Source organism: Tinamus guttatus, unplaced genomic scaffold, assembly GCF_059628265.1.
Source record: "Tinamus guttatus ecotype Peru unplaced genomic scaffold, ASM5962826v1 Tinamus_guttatus_pri_ptg000384l, whole genome shotgun sequence".
NCBI classification, from domain to species: Eukaryota; Metazoa; Chordata; class Aves; order Tinamiformes; family Tinamidae; genus Tinamus; species Tinamus guttatus.
Window position 1 is genome coordinate 1,586,807 of NW_028288918.1, and position 20,020 is coordinate 1,606,826.

Consider the following 20,020-nt stretch of genomic DNA (forward strand, 5'->3'; position numbering starts at 1 on the left):
ACAGCCCTACCATTATTAGCTAGGACAAGGTTAGTAAGAACATTCTCACACACAGAGAAGCATTGGGCTCATCAGCTCTTGCACCAGAGCAAGCTCAGCTTTGCAGGACCCCCTGTTCCCTTCTCGCTGCCACCAAGCAAAAAGAGCTCTGGAAAGTTTTCCAGTCATCCAGCAACTCCATTTACCCCAATACTCCCCAATTTAAAATGAGGGTTGCTATCAAATAGAAGTGGCTGGTGACCATAATTTCATCCTTGTGTCAGTTTAGGAGAGGGAAACAGCTCCCATGCTTAACAAACTGCACTTGCACAGCAGAAATGCAGGATGTAAGTTTATCATCATGCAGTAATTCACTTCCTTGGATTCTCACACCCCTTTTTCCTTATCAGATCTAACCAACTCTTTTTTTTTTAAACAACAGCAGCAGTTCTACCAAATTTAGCAGCAGTGACATCTGCAAGAGCAGCAAACACTTCTGTTAGAGCATCTAGTGAAATACACAGGCTCTCTTAAAAGCACAGGAACCAAAGAATGCAGTGAAAATTCCAGTAATCCAAGAAAATGGGTCCTCCTCAGCCTTCCCTTTGAATTAGAAGGGATATGAAATCATTGGGAAAGGGATTCACAAGCTTGCCTGAAATACTAAGGTCTTTAAGCAGGTACCTGACTATGCACAGACCTTTCCACAAAAGCAAAAAAGATGTTAAAAGCAGTGAGAGCAAGGACTGGGTCTCTACCATCTGAAATCATTAGCCACTCTTTAGGGAAGGTACCTCATAAGTACAGTCCATAAGATGATTGACTGTGTTCTGCCAAATGATGGCATATCTAAGACAGCTGTCCTGCTTGGGAAAGATGATCCAGATTCAAAAGTAGTGTCCCTGAACACATTTACACACCTGATACCCTAGTTTAGCTTCCTATTCATCTGTCAGGGCACTCCATTTGGGGTAGCTGCTACAGTGAGAGGAACAATGAGGAATGAATCACCACAAAGCCTCAGCTTAAAAACAAAAACACACACCTCCTAAGCTGTACATGTTTAAAGGCCACAGTCATTTAGCTCAGAAGCTCTTAGGACAACATAGCCTGTAGTAATCTTAAATTGTTGGCTAGAATTCTGTGGAGGTTTGCCTTCTAGGCAAGTATGGTGCTGTAGTTCATTCTAGAAGGGCATTTTTGAAAGGTCATCCAAGATGAGCTTTGGTCTGATCTACAGGCAATGACTGGAAGGTTATCAGGTCTAGCAGTCTGGAGAAGAACGAGGACCTAATTTGTTATGTGTCTCCCTCAGGAGACAGGTCTTGTGGGAGTCGGTTCAGTTTGTTACCCACCCCCTGCACAGTACTCCTGTGCTTATGAGTGATCCAGTCCACACCATGGTGGCCAGTTACTTCCAAGCTTGGATTAAGATATTTTTCTTTTTTCCTGGAATCAGAAGCACCCAAACAGCATTTAAAGATTTTACTGCTCTTGATGAATTAGCTTTGACTTTTGTAAAACAGGCACAAGGAAGAAAACTTTAAGATAAAAGCTGGTGGAAAGTAGAAGATTATGCTGATACTAGCACTACCAAGAAAACAACAACATTCAGGCAATAAGTTTAATCTGATTTATTTTTTCCATGTCATTTGTCCTCACTTATCAAGGCACAATTGCAAAAAGGTTGGTCTTTGCAGTGAGAGGATTCTGTTTAAATTCAGTCACTACTTTCTCACTGCACTGTCAGATGTCCAGTCAATTACATGACAGCAGCTAGTTGAAATAAACCTTAATTCTACCCCTCAGAAGTCTGTCCTTTGTTTTGCATTGATATCAAAAAATGCTTCCCTTCCCCCTACCCTAAGCTCCTGTTTTTGTTTTCACACAGATATTTCCTAACCTACCTGCCTTGCACAGACAAAACTTTTCAGAGCTCTCTTGGGCCTCTGCTTCAGTGCTTTTTTTTTTTAATCCCTCCAATCACCTTTAATCAATCTGAAACAACATTTTGGAAAGCCAGACTTGAAACAAATAAGGAACACACCAGTTAATTTAAGTACTAGTCTTGCATATATATATATATGTATATATAGAGGTAAAAAAAATAAGTTTGTCTTAACAAGAAACATTGTGTAACCCGATTAAGAAACAAATCCCTAGCAGCTGTGCAATACTGTAAAATGTGCTGGCTACGTAGCTGACACAAGGATAGTAACGCTTATTTTCAGAATTAGAACAAACCGAAATGCCCCCACCCTAGCAGCAGACTATTCTACCCCCCCTCAATAAACCTGATTCTTTGTTAGTGATTGCAAAATGCTGTTGAAGAGGCTCCAGTAGCGACTGGACTTCAGTGGAACTTTCTTTCCCGCTCCCGGGCGGTCACGAAGTTAAGGAGGTCGATAGCGGTTACAATCCCAAACACCATTTGCCGCTTGCTGGAAGAGCCGTCAGTGTGATCTACACAGAAAGACAAGAGGAGGTCCTGTCTTTAGGAGGAACAAAGATACCCCTTTTCATTTTAACCGCATGTATTTGTAAAACCAGAAGCACTAGCTGTCCCATCTCTGAACGCCAGGGCCTGCTGGCAGAGTTGGGTATCACCGATTATTTGCGTCTTCTGGTAAAACCCAGATGTCATCTTGATTGATAGTCACACAAGAAAATCGCAAGGACTCTGCTTTTCTTTATCTCAAAAATCTTTACACTGCTTCCTCTATGTACTGGAAATGACTAAGCTGTTCAGTATATGCAGAGTAACTGATGAAGAGTTTGTTGCAGTCGAGATTGCTGAACAAACTGGGTATAAATAAACCAAAATCAAGCACCAGACAGACAGGGACCTGAGAGGGTGACAGTGTTGACATCTAGCTCTTACTGCACTTCATGAAGTTGAAATAAAGACCTTGCTTTGAAAATGCAGGAAGAAAAATAGGTTTAGCTAGTCTTGGACATTCACTGTCATGGAACTGCTGGAAATTCTATGGTAAGTCTAACCTGGAGCAAAATCATTTGTACTGCAGAAGTCTGTTTATTAGCTGAATGCTACAGACTTTAGCACATCTTTTGTTGCACAGTGGGCTGGATTCAGGAATGACTTGCTCCAGAAGTACACTACAGTGCAGAGAGTTACCACTGGATTTAGCAATTACACCATGAGAACTGCAGTGGCAGTGTCTGGCCTCTAGCAGTAGCACCTGGTTTCACACACAAAGGATTTGGCTTCAAGCATTCGTTTGCACATTCGTGTTCGTGTTTGTCTTCTCTATAAGAAGAAGTCACAAGAGGCAATTTGCAAGGAGCAGTACTCACACTGAATCTGTTCATGGACCACTAGAGCAAAGTGATCTATTTCCAGGATATGAGAAAGTTTCCCCAAGTTGTCTTTCAGGTTAATCTGAAAATAGAATTACAAAACTTAAGAAACAGTCCTTTCTATTGTTGGTGGTAGATAGCTCCATACACTTAGTGCAATGTTAAAACAAACAAAAAACACTACACCAGCATTTATCCACTGCTTACATACAAAGTACTGAGAAACACTAGCAAATCAAAGTTCAGTTAAAAGATCAGAGTTTGTTGCTTCTAATTTCTAAAGAACTGAATAAAAAGAGTGCATGATTTTTTTCATTACAACTCTGAAATCATATTGGAGAAACATTAACAAAATACTTTCAAGAAGAGGGTGAAAAAGTGTTCTGTGTGTCTAACATGAGGTTACCATTAATCTGAAGATTGTACTTACTGATTTTGCTCTAGCAAGACTGAAAAAGTGAACAAATCAAACTGCAGATCATGGTGGAAGTGAATACAATTGGAGAAGGGGACAGGGAAAAGCCCGAACAAGCCAAAACAATGTTGGCTGAGCACTCTTCAGCCTTCACTATTGAGGCCCAGGTCAAGGGACTCTGAATCAGTAATTTTCCTGAATCAGGAATTCTTTTACTGTAAAATAGCTTAACATTAGAGTTTAACAAGCAAACAGTCTGCACTGGCTCTATGGATGGAATCCAGGTCCTCCTGTAATCCTTAGCTAATCACTCACTGAAAGCATCTGCAAGAATGTTTAACTGCATTCTTCTTCCTACAACCTTTAATTGCTTTTAAAAGCATCAACAGGTCTTCTATCCAGGTGACTCTCCCCAACTAACAGTAGCACTCACTGGCTGAGACTCCATCTCTAACTGGACTTATAAGGGATAAAGGAATTGACTGCGAAGAATTTTGCGCTGTAGATTAAAAAAGCTTGTACTATGCAGTGAGTTTAGTTTGTGACCGGGGAATAAACCTCACCGCATGAGCGGTGCAGCTGAGCTGGAAAACAGCTCTGGCTCCCACACTCTGAACTACAGGAGATCAAAAGGAGGATTCCCAGTACCTGTGTTTAAAGGCCAGGCACTCTGTACATCAGACTGAAGTGCCAGTCCTTAAGTTTACAGGCCAGGCAAGAGGTGGCACTGTTTTGGCCAGTGCCTTAAACAACTTGCCCCTCTGCTTAAACAATGCAAGGCCTGATGTCCACAACATCCACAGTGCAGCAGGGCCTCTTTTTGGAGGAGATGAAAATAAACTTGACCAAAGTGAGAATATAAGCAAAAACCCACAAAGCTCCTGAGATTATGTACATTTAAACTATGTTTCTCCATTTAATCATCATTTCAAATGCAAAATAACCAGTGAATGATGCTTTTAGCTGGCATGTTAGCAACCCCGCTACATCATGTCAATCTCCCTCCACCCCTACAAAGGAGTATCAGTGTTGAAGATAAAAAGGATGTTTCAGATGTTCTTTAATAAAGAAGCACGAGGTAATTTAAGGTGTCCATGGGGGGGGGGGGGGGGGGAAAAAAACACACAGCCTCAGAAGTGCAGAGAATTGGCTACAACTAGCACCACTCTATAGCTACCAAAGTGATTGCACCACACCAGCCCCAGAAACTCTTAAAGTGTCCAAGTGAGGGAGAACAGGAGCTAAACAGATTTGTTACGCACCACATTTTCACCTGACACTCGATTATTTTTCTGTGAAGGAAAAAGATATATTTACATTTCACCTACAAAGAATTAACATTCCTTCTCAACCTCAAAGAGCTGGTAGCTGGTAAGAAAACCTGGTAGAGGCTAACAAAAGCTGGTAAAGGTAAAGCTGGTAATAAATTAAGCAAAATTATTTTATGTACTTCCTGAATACAGGAGCTTATTTTGTCAGTGTTGAAACTGAAAGCACAGTGAAAGTTAGATAAAGCATTCCATGCTGAAGGAGGGGCTTTTTCCTGTAAATTAAGCAAAGCATCTGCAAATAATACTTATGTATTTTAGAAGGGCAGCCATACAGTTGGGAAGTTTAGTATATCCTGGCACACCATACTGGATGCACAAGTGGAATTAGCTAACAAAGCTTCACATACCTTGACAACATCAGCTTTCACCAGCCATCCCCCTGTTTCACCAAGGCATCTGATGCAAAAGGTAAACACTTGCCTGGTTTACCTGATATAGGAATCATTTAGTAAGAGCTATTTCAATATCTGCCCATTTCTTCCCTCAATATTCACATTGCCCAGCTTTGCTTTGAGGCTTTGGAGACAGAAGAAAAGAACAGCAGCAGAAAGCCTGCCAAAGTAATGGAATGGCCCAGTCTAGAGCCAGAACATGAGCCTGAGAGCTACAGTGGTATGAGATAGTTTGTTGTGAATCTTATGTCTGTGCTCAGTAATAGTAATTCTGTATGAACCCATGTAAGCTTTACCCAACCCAGTTAATGGTAGAGTATCAGAGCAGTACTTTAAACCATAGAACTAGGAATGGTAAAATATGTTTACCTGCTTGAATTGTTTGTATATTACTTTGCTGACTTCATCTGAAGGCTGAACTTTTCCAGCAAGCAGTGAAGAAAGCATGTTACCTAGAGTAACCATGCCCAAAATCACCCTGTGGAAGAAGGACAAGAGGAGATATGGTTAAACCAAGCAAACTATTGCTCTTTGCACTTTTGCTCATCCCCCCTTTCCTAACAAGGATGTGTAGAGGCTTATTAATTCCTTGTGTTAGCACTGTGACCAGAGAGTAACTGAGCAAACCCTGTTCTTTCTTCAGCCTGTCCTACAAGGTGCCCACAGGATACCAAGGCATGCCAGGCTGCTGTGAGACTCCAGCAGAAATTACTTTCTCATTGCACTAGAGCAAAACATGCTGAAGAATCTGGATGAGAGTTGTGGAGATGGACAGGTTTGAGGTTGTTTATTTTAAATGTGATTTTTTTTCTTCTGGTAATTTAAGTAGCTACTGTTAAAAAGTAAAAAACACACACACACCACACTGAAGAGATAGCATAGCTATAGCATGATAATAATTAGAAACTTATTAAATAAAGGTCAGAACAGTCCTAGAGTCCTCGCATGGCAACACAGTAAGTCCAGCACTGGTATGTTTAAGGTAACATTTTTGAACCATGGTGCAAATGGCAAACCACCACCTGAAGAAAGCCAGACAACAGGGAATACTACACCCCCTAGTAAGTTTTTAGGGATATCCCTTAGAGCCTGGTGGGGGAAGTAACATGTGATAGTGAGAGATATATATGTATATGGACATACCCAGATTCATCAACAACTGGTACCTGGTCGAATCCTTTTTCTCGGAGGATTTCAACTGTCTTAGCACAGGTAACAGTTGGAAGCACAGTCAGGGGAGCTGAGAGGCTTAGCTCCTGAATACTGATGTTCCACCACCTAGGGACAAAGCACAATCCTAAAACCAAGCAAGTCTTAGGGGGAGAAGAGAACTGGTAGCTCACGTGCCATGGCCTTCAACACCAAGGAATGACAAGAGGCTGCGATGAAGAGTCAGGAAACAGCCACAATTACTAAACTTTAGAGCTTCCAAGTTTTCTCTCCCTACTGCCAGAGAGTCACACAAGTGTGACAAGACACTATGACCAAAAGTGTCCTCATTTGATCTATTTCCTCGGATAGAACATGGTTAGTGGAAGGGCCCAGTCTCTCTAGTTTCATTGTTTACATCTTAAACAGAAAAATCTGGACCTCTACTCAAAAAGCTGGCCATATGTACAGTCACTATACATAACTGGTTTTGGGAAGATCCTCCTCCACTCATGTACAGGTGTAGTACTCTGCACCAGACAACTCTGGTCTTGGCAGAGTTCTTTAGATACTACTTTTTCACTTCAAATATGACCCTTTTCATTCAAAATCATTAAGCACCAAGTCTTTTCTGCTACCACACAACTCAAGAAAGGAATTTCATGACATTTAAGCAGATTTGATTACATATGCAATTAAATACTGACACAGAAACAAAAGAAGTTAGCCAAAAAAGAAGGGAAATGGAACAAATTCCAATGATCTTTAAATGGATAACTGCCACTCTGACTACCAAAGACTCAAAAATCCATGCTTACCAAGGTTTTTTGACAAGGTCTTCTTCTTTCATGAACCCTTTCTGAATCATCCATTTGTCGCTCAAGAACTTGGACCTAGAAAGCATTAGAAACTGAAGAAGTCATCAGCAGAATAATATCCAACAACAGCAAACAATATCAAACAAGACAACTGCACAGCCCACTACAACTAACAACTACAGAGTAACTGAAGAACATACTGCCATTTGCCATCCAAGCTTACCAGCCAGAGACATGAAGATGAAATCCTCATAGGAAGAAAAAGGAATCCCATAGGATACAATGCTTCAACTACATCACTCCCTTGCAATAGGGTATAAAGACAGCCTGGAATGGAGAAGTGCCAACCTGTGCTCAGCCAAGGCTTTTCTGCAGCTTCTAAAGTAACCCAGCACTGTGTTGGGTGTAAGAATAGTCATGAAGCACAGCTAAAGACATAATGTGTAGGGATGTGTTCAGAGCAGAGGGTAGGAGAAGAATTTCTTTCAGGTCTGCCAGCATATACAAGGAGAGCAGGCAGCAGCCTTTAAAAAAAAAAAAGGAAAGAGATCCTTCCAGAAATGGGATGGCATTGATGTTCCCCAATAATAGAAAAGCCTGGAAGCAAATCTCTTCTTCTGGAGGAATTTTAACTAGCAGTTAACTAAGCAGGGGTGGTTAGATACCCAAGCCAAACATAAGGAGCTCTGCCTTCAGAGGGCTGAATTCTACCATTTCAACCCCCTTCCAGGTTCTTCAGAAGTCATGCCCAAAACACATTCCTTGCTTTGACAATTGGGTGCTTTGAGATGCATATTCAACTTGCCACTGAAAAGCAAGTGAGGAGGTCTGAGGCTGCCGCCTCCTGGAAGGAAAGAGAGTAGGTTCTTACATGTAGTTCCTGATAGAGTCTGGGAGTATAACAACACAGCGCTGACCCTCCTTCAGTTCTCTGGCTGCCTTCACAGCTACAGACATGGCACTGCCCGAGCTGCCACCTGGCAAAATACGTATCAGAGACAAAAGTGTCAAATACCATAATGGAAATGACAGAGAAGGGGACAGAGCAAAAGAGAAGAGGGAAGGCCAGCACAGGCACCCAGGTTGAAGATGATAGGGGAAATGCAAAGAGGCCTCCCTGACCTGCACAGGGCCTCATCCTCCCACATATTCACAACCCCAAGGATGTGTCAGCTCTTACCACACAAGAGTCCTTCCTCTCGGATCATCATGCGAGCAAGAGTAAATGACTCCTCATCATTGCTCTTGTACCACTTGTCCACTGTCTAGGATGAGGCAGAAAGAGAGGAACAAACAGAACTTGAGATGAGAAGGACTGGGCAACTATGCAAGTATGTCAATGTTGCTTCAATCAAAGCTCCTTGAGGTAAGAGCTGCCTGACTGATCCATGTGCTTAGGCTTCAATTCTGGAAGTGTTGGATAGTTTTGTTTGCTAAGACAAGCACATTAACAGTCTACATTGACATCTTGCTGCAAGAAGAGCTACAGGGAGCATGAATCAGCTTCCTCTCCTCTTGAAGGGCTTCTCAGGGACACAGGCTGTGCTCACATTTCCACAATAGTATGACAATTTTTCTTTTTAAGTTAAAGGGAAATACTATGTTCTAGGAAGTGCTATCTGCCCAGTTTTTCCACCCAAGATTCTAAATCAGAAAATTGTTCAGGAAAGAAATCTAATTTTCCTTGATGGGAAAGAAGAGAAAATTTTGTCTGCTAGCCCTCCCCTTTCAGCTCAAAAAAATATTTATTCAAGTTTCTCCTCCATCCCAAGGGAAGGCAAGGGGCAGTTAAACCAAGAAGCATGACTTACAGATCTATCCAGCACCGTGGGGACAAAATCATACCCAATTCCTTCCACTTCATAGGCTGTCTTGTCAGTCTTGTTCAGTTCTTCAGGTTGAGCAAGGATGGAGCCTTCAGGATCAACACCTATAATCTGCAAAAGTTTTCAGTTTGGCTACCATGACATGCTGCTTTCAAGAATGCAACTATTTACTCATCAGTGCTGGCCTTATGAGAGCACTCTGGCTGTGCAACGCTTTCAAAGCTGAGAGCAATATGGACTCGTGTTCAGTTCCTCCTGGCAACATTCACCTCCCTGTGATTAACATGCTTTGGTGTTCCTGGCCCTTAGCAACCGTTCCCACCTCCTCAGGTAGTGGCCATGGCAGAACAGAGTTACGTGTGTACTACATTTTTGTTTGGTTGATTCAAAGCTCACATTTCTGTTCCATTCCCATGTCAGGCATCATTACAGCCTATACATGTCTGTGGCAAGCACAGAAATGTACCTTCCTTTTGCTTTCTTTTAAGTTTGTAGATTTACAAGCACAGATCTATTCACAAAGCAAGTTTCATTCTTAGAAACTCAGCAGCTCCTGAAGATTAGCCATGGCAGTCATAGACCCCAGCAATGAGACCACAGCACAACAGTGATGCTGATGCCCTTTCTTTCCTGCTCAAAACTACATTTTATCTGAGGACATATCAAAGTTTTCCCATGAGACATTTACAGAGATTGCAAGGAGGCAAAGATACTAGGAGGAAAGGGAATGACTTCAGTGGAAGTGTTTGAGGCTCTTCCAGCTTAAAAAAAAAAAAAAAAAAAAAAAAATTAAACTTGCTACCTACTTTGCATCCTGGGCACTTCTCCTTGAGCTTTCTGGAAATGCCAGTGATGGTTCCTCCAGTGCCAGCTGTAGCCACAAACATGTCTATTTTTCCTGTTTAAGGGTGAGAAATCAACAGGCATCTGTGAAACATTCCTGAGTGTCATGGGTTACAAATTCTATTTATACCTTTTGCTCTAAAATAAAATTGCAGAAAGTGGCAGAAGAGGCTCAAGATACGAGGATCCTTGCTTTCCAATAGTTGTACTAGGAGACCTACCTAGAGGTCACTTTGCTCAATCTCCACTTACTCCAAAAAGCAACTCTGAAACATCCTTTTGGCAGCCTGACAGGGCACCAATTTGTGAGGCCTTCAGCAGAGATGCAAGGTGACCAATAGAGTTAAGGTTTCTCGCTTTCTTGTTACTGTAGATAGATACTCATTCACCCTTTAACTTACAATAAACAGCCTATAATGCAGGTTAGTTTACTGAACGGGTGAGCCAGAGATGGGTCAGCCATACACCAATTTATTAACACAAGTAATCTGCTCATTTATGTGTGAGAAGTTGTTTTTATCATGAGTAGACCCAGCAGAGCCAGCACAAGACATGACAGAATTCATTTTTCTGTCCCCTCCTTTGGATTTCCTGATACATGCGTAAATCTATGGACCAAACCCTTATTGCAGTTTTGTTAGTAAAAAAACATTTAGAAAGATCATCGATTGGTATACAAAAGTGAATGCTTACAAGCCAACAGAACAGTACTCCAAACATGTACCTGTTCAGACCCGAGACTGGTGTAAGAACATGCCTGGACTACAAGTAAAAGAGACAAACAAGAGAGGAATGAAGTCTACAGTTAGAATTCATCCTGACTCTGTTTGTGGGATGGTAGTTTGTTAAAGTATCATCATTTTAACTCAAAGCAGAAGAAAGCGGAAAAAACACATTAATATATCCTTTGCGGCACAGGGAGAGGTTTTTTGGGGGGAGGAAAGGAAAACACTGAACATAGTCCTCATCTTCATTAAGAAAATTAACCTATTCTGTTATTCCAGTAGCCAAAGTCTCATAAAAAAGCTAACTGCACAGTTTTTATAAGGCAGGTCAGCAGCATCCTGTACAGCTTCCCTCTCTACGTCCCATGGAAGTAGCTGCGTGCTGGACTGCAGCACTGCAGCGAGTGCCTCTGGCAGCTCTCAGACGGATCCCCTGGCTGGATGAGCCAGCCCAGCTAGAGCTCTCTGCTGCCACCCGTCAGTCACTTTGGGTATTCCTGCAAGCCAGCCCAGAGCTAGCACAGGCAGGAGCCCTGCACACTAGAGGGGCATTACTGCTATTAATCACAAGACAGCAGCTTGTGCTTCTGCAGATAACAGCCAGGGAAGAAAATTCCAGTCTACTGGAGTATTTGGTCTGTACATAATAACTAGCAGAATTAGAATTACAACCTGTAGCAGACTCCAGATAGATACTAACTGAGAGCAAAGAGCTCTTCCCTGCCTCCATGTACAGTTTGAATTCTGAACATGTAAAAATACCTATTTCTGTATTTACGAACAGACAAAAATGACCCTGCTGTTTTATGCCACTTCAGCTACATCGTTTTTTAGAATTAAGCATAACTGCTTTGGTCATCTGGTCATAAGCAAAGGAATCCAAAAACCAAAACATCTCAGAGCCTAACAGAAAAGATGGTTTATTACTATGACTACAAAAATAAGGCAACTCTGTAATTCCACACAGAATATGGGACACGTTATATCAAAACCCATGCATTTCTCAGCCAGCCCAGGCCTCTCTTCACAAATATGGAACAAGGATACAGAATCCTAGCGGCTCATTAAAGGAAAGGACTAAAATAGGAAACATACCTTCACATTGCTGCAAGATCTCTTCAGCCGTGGTATCATAGTGTGTCAGGGGGTTGCTGGCATTACGATACTGCATTGAAAGACAGAGCCATTCAGTAATAAAGAAAAACAACATTTTGTAACCTGAGGCATTGCAAAAACATGACAGAAATTCTACAAGCACAACACCTGCCACATATTCTTCTAGAATGTTTCCTTATTTGTTATCTGGACCTAGGCAGAATGTCTCAGGATAAATGCAACATCCTGAAATGATTTAATTTAAGGGTGCTCCTAAGGCGCTAGCATCCTCCAACATCAAGATCAGTCCTGTCTGTGAGAGTTTCTTTCAAGGCATCTATGACCCATTTCCCTATGCAAGACTGCCAGTTCAGCAGAGAAAGTCACCCTCATCTTTTTGCAATTTCTGCAGACACAGGCTTCCTGCTGCCCTCTAGTGAAATAAAAAGGCTGCTGCCCTGCATCATGATGCTGGCTCAACAGCGTCCCCTGCCAGGGCTGGGATATCCTTGCCCCACAGACTCGCACAGGCTGTTTAAAGTTTAGCCAGTGACATTAAGGCAAGAAGCTGCAACATCTACCTTCCATGCCAGACCTCCAAAACCCAGTTCTTACCTGGTCTAGGATATGTGCATTAGGAATTTCATGTTTCAGCCTCCATGCTACTCCCACATGAGATTCAGGAGAGTCAAATCTGGCAGCTGTTGGTGTCCTCACAATCTCTGCACCCAGAGCCCTCAGGACATCCACCTGCAGCAGACGAAGGTGGTCACAAAACCCCCAAACTTTCTCAGCACAGAAACCTCACTGGAGTAGAGAGGAAGATGTTTTACATCTCTTTCCCCATCTAGATTAGCTTCTAGCTGCTCTCCTCTGCTCCTGCCTCCAAGCATATAACTGGATCCAAAATTCTAATGCCATTTAGTTTCTTAACTCTAAATCTTGTTTACAGTCCAGGCATCCAGATTTCTAGAAACCATTACTCCATATTTGAGGAGCCTTATTCAGGTAAAACTGTCTCCCTACGTACTCCTACATGTTCTGCAGGGGATTCTGCACTCTGGAACAGTGATATTTAGATATAAGATGCAGGAGAATTAAGAACCATCATATTTATGCCCTCCTTCGGGCATAGACAGCAAAGAGAGGGATCCTTCAGGGTCCTATTTACTCACTCTGTCCCTGTGAGGACAAGAAATTCAAAGTCAGCCGTGCCAAGGCCTGTAAGCAAAGGGGAGGCCTGTGGTGCTGCTGTGTGGAGCCTCTCCCTCCACAGTGGGAGAGAATGAGCACTGGGCCCAGGATTGCAGGGCACATTGCCATGCAGTTGGAATATGACAAAGGTTTGGACTGAGCTGTTTTGCTAACCTGCAAAACACAAATGACTGTCAAGAGAGCACTTGACTTCAGGGGCAGCATCAGCCCAGGAGCAGCTCCAGGCTGGGCTGATAGACTACGAGGCTCTTATGTTTTGTGCTTTCCACAGCAAAAGCAAGCTGATGTGATCCAGGTGTTTTCTTTTCCCTTTGCTGCCACAGCTGCACAACTTGAACACTTGCCAACATCCCTCATGGTTTCACTTGAGGGAACTCTGCAGATTCGCCCTGGCCTTGCTTGGGGCAGAACAGCAAAACATTCAAAGCCTGAGCTCCTGCCTTCCTCCCTACTCTTCTGTGGCATAAGGGAGGAATAAGCCAGGGAGCGGTAGTCACTTCAATTTGCTGTGTACATCTTAAGTCCCTCTTGCTATCTTTTTTAAATAGTTACGACAGTAGCTTTAATTACAGCACTGCAGGGGCAGTGCTCTAAACACCATAGTACTGCCTGTGGTTAGCTACCACAGCTACCCTTGATTTCTCTTGGCACTAGCAATAGCCCCTTGGCCAGCTAATATTCAGCACAGTTCTGCTCAACCACTGACTTGGAGGTCAAGGGCCTCCACCTTCACTGCTAAAGCCACAACACTCACTTGCATCAAGAACTCTGCAAGCTCAAGCACGTTTATTTGTTCATATTTCTAAAACAAAAGCAGATCTGACCTTCTCCATACTCATTTTCTCTGGCATCACAATGATACAGCGGTAACCCTTCACTGCTGCAGCCAAGGCCAGCCCAATTCCTAGAAACAAGCAAAGATATGCAGAGCATCAAGTGACAGGCAACCAAACAAAATCCTGCAAATTTTGCATGCCTTTTTTTTTTTTGAATAAGGTCTTCACTAGAGATTTAGGTAGAATAGCTTTAGACAGGTGGCAAAGGAAAAGCCTCTTGCTCCTGGAGAGAGTTAGAATCACAAGTGTTGCTGGTTCTTAGAGGCTTAAAAAGAAAAAGAAAGTCAAGGGTGGGAAGAAATCAGCATATGCAAACTACCAACATTGCCACATCCCCTTCCTCCAGGTCTTTCCTTATCCCACCACTTTAAACAAAAAAACAACACATTTGGAGAATAAGTTTTAGAATAGGGGTTTATAGAGGATTATAGCAATTTAGAGACCTGGATGAGACTTTATTCTGCATTCAGTCCCTGATTTGTCATGCATCTAAATCCTTTCTAAAGGACATGATTTAGATGCTCTGTGTGTTAGGTTCCAATGCACTACAGCCGTTTCCCACGCTAGCTAATTACTTTGACTGTTAGAGATGCACATACCCCTCTAGCTTCCAAATGTCTACCTCCCACATGACTCCTGTCTGTCTGCATGGCTTCGTGTGCCTGCCTGAAAGGCTAACCTCAGAATCACCCTCCCTAAGGCAAAAGGCTGGCACCTGCTACCCAGCAGTGGTGATTTGATAAGTTAAACAGATCAGGTTAGATCTTACAGGGCTAAATGGCACTTCCCCTGCTATTTCGGACACCAGACATACCCAAACACATCTGGCCACGACAACACCTCAGAAGCAGTTTACCCTGTGCAGAAAGTTGTGGTTTCAGAGATGGCTTTGTTTCTACAAACAGAGCACAAGACTGGGCAGTTGTGCTAAAACCAAAAATTGTGCTTTATATATGATGTGGGATGAAGGCAGTGTTTTGAGACCCTACTTCCAGGGCTATACTTCCTTCTAGTGACTTGAAAGTGAAGCAAATTCCAAACCAGGACTTCAGTTGACAAAAGAGACGTAGAGAGAAGCAGCCTTGTACTTTAATAGCCGTGCCCCAGAACAAAAGCCAATGACCACAGGTTACTCCCTATCCTGTTCTTTGCTTTTAAATCAAGACAACTTCCTGAAGTAACTACCTTATACCCCCTTCACACCTGATTTCTTTATCTTTAAGGAATTTGTGGCAAGGTGAACTGTTTATCATGTACTGCCTCAAGCAGCTGGATGTCAGTGTGACTGGAGGACTGCAACACACACCACAGTATATACTGCAGATTATATTGTAATATGTAATGCTACACATTTATTACATTTCTCCATTAAGTCACACTGACACCCAGCTGCTTGAGGCAGTACCCAATATAGTTCTTTGTCCATATATAGACACATGTGCATATTTATGTATATACACATATCTAGTTAATGCGCATGTATGAGAATCTATAGACATGCAAGCAGTTTTCAATCTTGCAGTGGGATCTGGACTGCAGTCCCAGCACTGGGATGCTGGTTGCCGTTCATGGAGCTCTCTCCCCCTCTACCCTCTGTGTAAGAGGTACCAGGTATATAGACAACTGACCCCTCCTCCCTCTGCAAACCTCACTGTTAATGCTGTATGTCACTGCCTCAGTACAGCTCACACCAGCAGCTTATAACCCTGGACACAACCAAGCCAAGCAGCTGCATGCTACACAGGGGCATTTTGCTGCCAGCCAAAAGCAGTGTCAAGCCCAGCAATGAACCACCCTCTCACACAAAAAAGCTCAGCACTACAGAAGCTGCCTTTGTTCAGGCAAGTGGTGTAGCTGCATTCAAAAGCTTCGGCGATGCTGCACCTCTCACCAGGCAGTCTGCTGCACGAGTGACACGAGACTTCCCAGTTATTTCTGTTGAAGGCAAGGGAACCTCTCACAGATCAGCTCACTCATCTTAGTCCCTCCATTGATATCAATCTGCACTGAGTCCAAAGAAAGGTCTGACCTAAGCATCCTCTATCAGGGGATGCTCCAGAAAAAGCATAAAAACACATTAAGGCATCTGGTAACATCTGGTGTCTTCATGAAGCATACTAAGATAAATAAGCAGTTTGTAGTTCAGACCACCTCAGAGGCAGCATATTTTCATTATTTGATTGGCTTAAGTGGGAGTGCATCTTCTATTTTGGGGAGCTCCAGGTATATTTATTCTCTGCAAGTAGGGCAGCCCAGTTACAACAGCTTCAGCACAGGATACTTGAGTTAACTATCTGGTCTGTTCCCAGCCACCAGATTCTTCCCTGGCACCTGACTGGTAGGGCTGTTTCTTCTTCTAATCTTCCTCGAGGACGAGATGCTGGTCCAAGGAAAGTCTGCTGAAAAAAAAATCAAGGTGTGCAAGGGCTTCCTCAGCAGATAAGTTCAGCTCATCTCAACTACAAAACTACTGTTTTGTAGTACAGAAAGGCTGTTTTTCAGATGAGACCCACTCACCTAACAGGGCAGGAACAAGGACTACAGAACTTTCTAAACAGGGAGATCCAGATTCAACCAGTCTTTTGATGCTTAATTTCCAGTAACACTGCATTTTCTTTCTTGAAAGAGTGATGATTCCTAGTGAAACTAGTCAAACATCTTCTTTTTGAAAATAAAGAGCCTCTGCAAGTTTAGCAAACCTTTGTAGCTATTCTGGTCAGCACAGCTCATTTCCTCCTTTCCACCTGTCACGCACAAAGCGCAACTCTGCAGCACTCCTTCCACCATGCAGGCAAGAAGTGCCCCTCTTTGCTTTGGGCTTAGGTCTGCCTCTTCCACAGATTCCACACTTCACCAGGATGCTTCATCCCCTACCTGTATTTCCAGAGGTTGGCTCTATGATTGTGTCTCCAGGCTTCAAGATTCCAGCTTTCTCAGCATCCTCTACCATCCTCAGGCTAATGCGGTCCTTCACACTGCCCCCAGCGTTGAAGTACTCACATTTTACCACTGGGAACAAAGAAATCAGAGTCAGTCAAAAGCTTCATATGTTTTCTCCCCTGCCTGCTCCTCACCTCAACGTGCTCCATGGAAGTGGAAAGTTTGCCAAAGTGTTAAATTTGTAGGAATTGTTCTCAAGAAGTTTACACTTCTTAGACAATAAAAACATGAAAATCCTCCCATTTTTTACAAGTTCTTTACATCCCTTATGTGCTCTGGTCTCATGAAATAAACATGCTTGTGAATCTGTTTCTAATTTTCCTCTTCTGCCTGAATTAGTACTTACAGAGTTCACACTTCAGCCCAAAGTGCTTCCCAATCTTGTTGATTCGCACTAGGGGCGTATTTCCGACTTTATTCAGGATGTTTGGCAGGATTTTTGGAGGCTCTGACCTAGCACGCAAAAAACAAAAACCAGTGGATTCACAAAAGGACACACAGGTAGATCACACAGTAGCAACACAGAGGTTCTGGCATTTTTTATTACACCTAACTTTCTCCCTCCCCTTATCAGGCTACTTTGAATATTATTTTAAAAGAAATGAAACATCAAATCCCTGATCCAAAAGCCAAGGATTTGACACCAAGATAAGTGCTGTGTCAAGAGCATTGTACTCTACACTTATTTCCTGGCAACAAGTAGCTTAGCATTGCTCAGTCAATTATTTTACCAAACAAAAGGCATTAATCGTGCAATTCTTCATTTAGTCAGGGAACCATATGGCAGGTTCCTTAAAGTTAACTCCGGTTCATCCATTTTCACATGACAGTGTCTTTTGTCTCCAGTGCTTAGTCTACATTCTCAGGTTTGCTTATTCATGAAAAATTAAAGAGCACCAGCACATCTACAAGCAAAGCAGCACCGATTTAAAACGGCACCCTCTTGTTAAACCCATGTGTCTCTAAGTGGGCTAGGATTAACCCTTCACCTAAAGCCCATAAGCAAAATAAGCAATGCTTACAGAGTGATATGACGATGTGGCGAGGCAGAGAGAGGCTTCCCAAGCTTCCAGGTGCATTTGCTAGGTGTATCAGGACTAATCCACTTCCTTTCATTCTCAGAAGCCTTACAGTTCTCGTTGTCCTTCGCACCAGGGAGGAAATACTTGCCAGGCACGTGCGGGCACGAGTTTGTATCTGTTACAGCCTGGAAAGGGAATGAAAGCACTTTATCCTTGAAAAAAAAGCCTGCTGTTATTCATATATCCCACTTTAAGAGACAGCATGTCCATTGAGGCAAGTAAAGTCACTCATGCTCTGAAACACTATAGGAAGCCACCCACTGCAGTCATGTTGCTACCCACCTATGACAACTAAAACCACTACAAAGGCATGTTCTCAGGCTTCACCAATTTATCTATTTCTTGCCTAATATTTTGCTAGGCAATTTTTCTGTGGGCAGCCTGGACAGGCCTGCCCACCCTACCCAGCTGGTGATTTTCAGAGAGCAACATGGCCCTGTGAGTCAAGATGGGCAATGGCAACCAATAGATACTAGTTAGTAGATTCAAACACCCAAAAATAGGTTTTGAGAGCAACTATCGAGGATGGTAGGGCCTCTTGCAAGACAAGGAATCAGTGAAGAGAGCACAATACATCTCAGGCAAATTCCATCCTCAAGTATCCAAGTCTTGTTTTTGACCAAAAACTAGAAATGGACTAATTCCATGGAGATATTCCTCCCCAAAATAGCCCTCAAAATCCTCTTCATTCCAAGCAGAGAGGAATAGAGTTCTGTGAAACGACTAATCAGTGAAATGACTCATCAGAAGATAGTGCTGAAGGACTCCACACTAATTAGACATGAAGGAGGAAAATCCTTTCAAAGAGGCCATTAGTTTCACTAGGACTTGCCTCAAGAGAGGTATGGCAGATGTCTAGAAATCCCTCTGAAAACCAATAGGGTTTTCCCAAATTCTAATAATAAATACTAAGACAGGCAGTCTTCCCCCTAAAACAGTAGTAACTTGGAGACAGCATTCACCTAAATAAGCAGAAGTTCATCAATAAAAACTCCACCCTATACTGAGCTTTGCAAGGACAATGCAAATCTCTCAGGAGCAGCCTGACATCACTTAACTCACTGTTTCCTGCTAGATTCACTATATGATGGTTTAGCATCAGCAGGCATGGAAGCAGTTCCACTGGTGGTTAGAATAATGATTTAAGACAAGTTGCATCTTAATTTTTTTCATGTTTTGAAATGGTTCACTGCTAATGTTGGTATTGAATACCCCTTGGACCTTAGAAAAGATTCTGAAAATGAAGTGTATTTAATTAGTGAAAAGTAAAACCAATTGCTTTTTATGCCTTGTTTTTGCCTTTTGCTGTGGAGGTTCTGGTTTTAATCTATCTTCCACTTCTAAGACCACAACTGCAGGGCATAACCCAATTCAGAGGGCAACTGATTTCTTGAGCTTTATTCTCCAGCTAAGTTTATAAAGACTGTTTTTGATGATATTTAAGCTGAGACATCAGAAGTGTTAGACACAGAGCACCAGTGTTTTGTTGGTTCCAAAACTGTCCATGACTAAAAACCTAACACAGATGAGAGAATGTCTCATGTCTAGAAACATTCCTGGGGTGTTTCTCAGAGGGACACAGACCCTTCCCATGATGTCTATGCAGCTTAGTTTCACCCAAACAATACCTTCTGAACAGAAACAGGGCCTTCAGATATTAGCTTCTCCATGCTCTTAGGTAAGGATGAAGAGAGACTTTCTTCAACAGACTTTCTCCTTGGGAGAAGACAAATGTACCACTTCTACGAGAAACAGGAAGCTGCAGAATAAAGCAAGGATTACTTGTAGAGGCAGAATCAAAACATATATATTATATATATCATGAATAACTACAAAGCAAGAGCAACTGACACTCCTTTGATCCTTTCTTTGGATTACCTACTCTTCCCACTGTTCCTCTCTCCATGGATCAGATACAGTAATTGAGTAGAAGACAACTACAATGGACTGCCTGCCTTTCCATAAGCTTGGCAGCCATAAAACAGAAAAATGCTTCCGTCTGCAGGATGTATTTTGTTATACACACCAAGTACAAAAGGGCCAATTCACATAGCCA

At 42.6% G+C, this 20,020-nt stretch overlaps 1 protein-coding gene across 3 annotated transcripts; it reads right to left on the reverse strand.

The window, feature by feature from the left end:
* Positions 1 to 2,080: 2,080 nt before the first annotated feature.
* Positions 2,081 to 19,718, reverse strand: LOC104579780 (cystathionine beta-synthase-like protein). Of its 3 annotated transcripts, none has more exons than XM_088530641.1 (16): positions 19,593 to 19,718; positions 17,905 to 18,089; positions 17,229 to 17,335; positions 16,817 to 16,951; positions 13,931 to 14,010; positions 12,507 to 12,641; positions 11,892 to 11,961; positions 10,035 to 10,126; positions 9,214 to 9,339; positions 8,583 to 8,667; positions 8,274 to 8,379; positions 7,403 to 7,477; positions 6,579 to 6,713; positions 5,805 to 5,913; positions 3,295 to 3,379; positions 2,081 to 2,442 (listed from the first exon to the last, which is right to left on the reverse strand). In XM_088530641.1, exons 1-16 carry the CDS (start codon positions 19,632 to 19,634, stop codon positions 2,333 to 2,335), a joined length of 1,677 nt encoding a protein of 558 aa, XP_088386767.1. In that variant the 5' UTR covers positions 19,635 to 19,718; the 3' UTR covers positions 2,081 to 2,332. The 3 variants fall into 3 exon arrangements, with proteins under 3 accessions (XP_088386767.1, XP_088386766.1, XP_088386768.1); XM_088530640.1 differs by having other exon boundaries at positions 17,905 to 18,116; XM_088530642.1 differs by lacking the exons at positions 2,081 to 2,442; positions 3,295 to 3,379 and adding an exon at positions 5,347 to 5,472 and having other exon boundaries at positions 17,905 to 18,116.
* Positions 19,719 to 20,020: the final 302 nt, after the last annotated feature.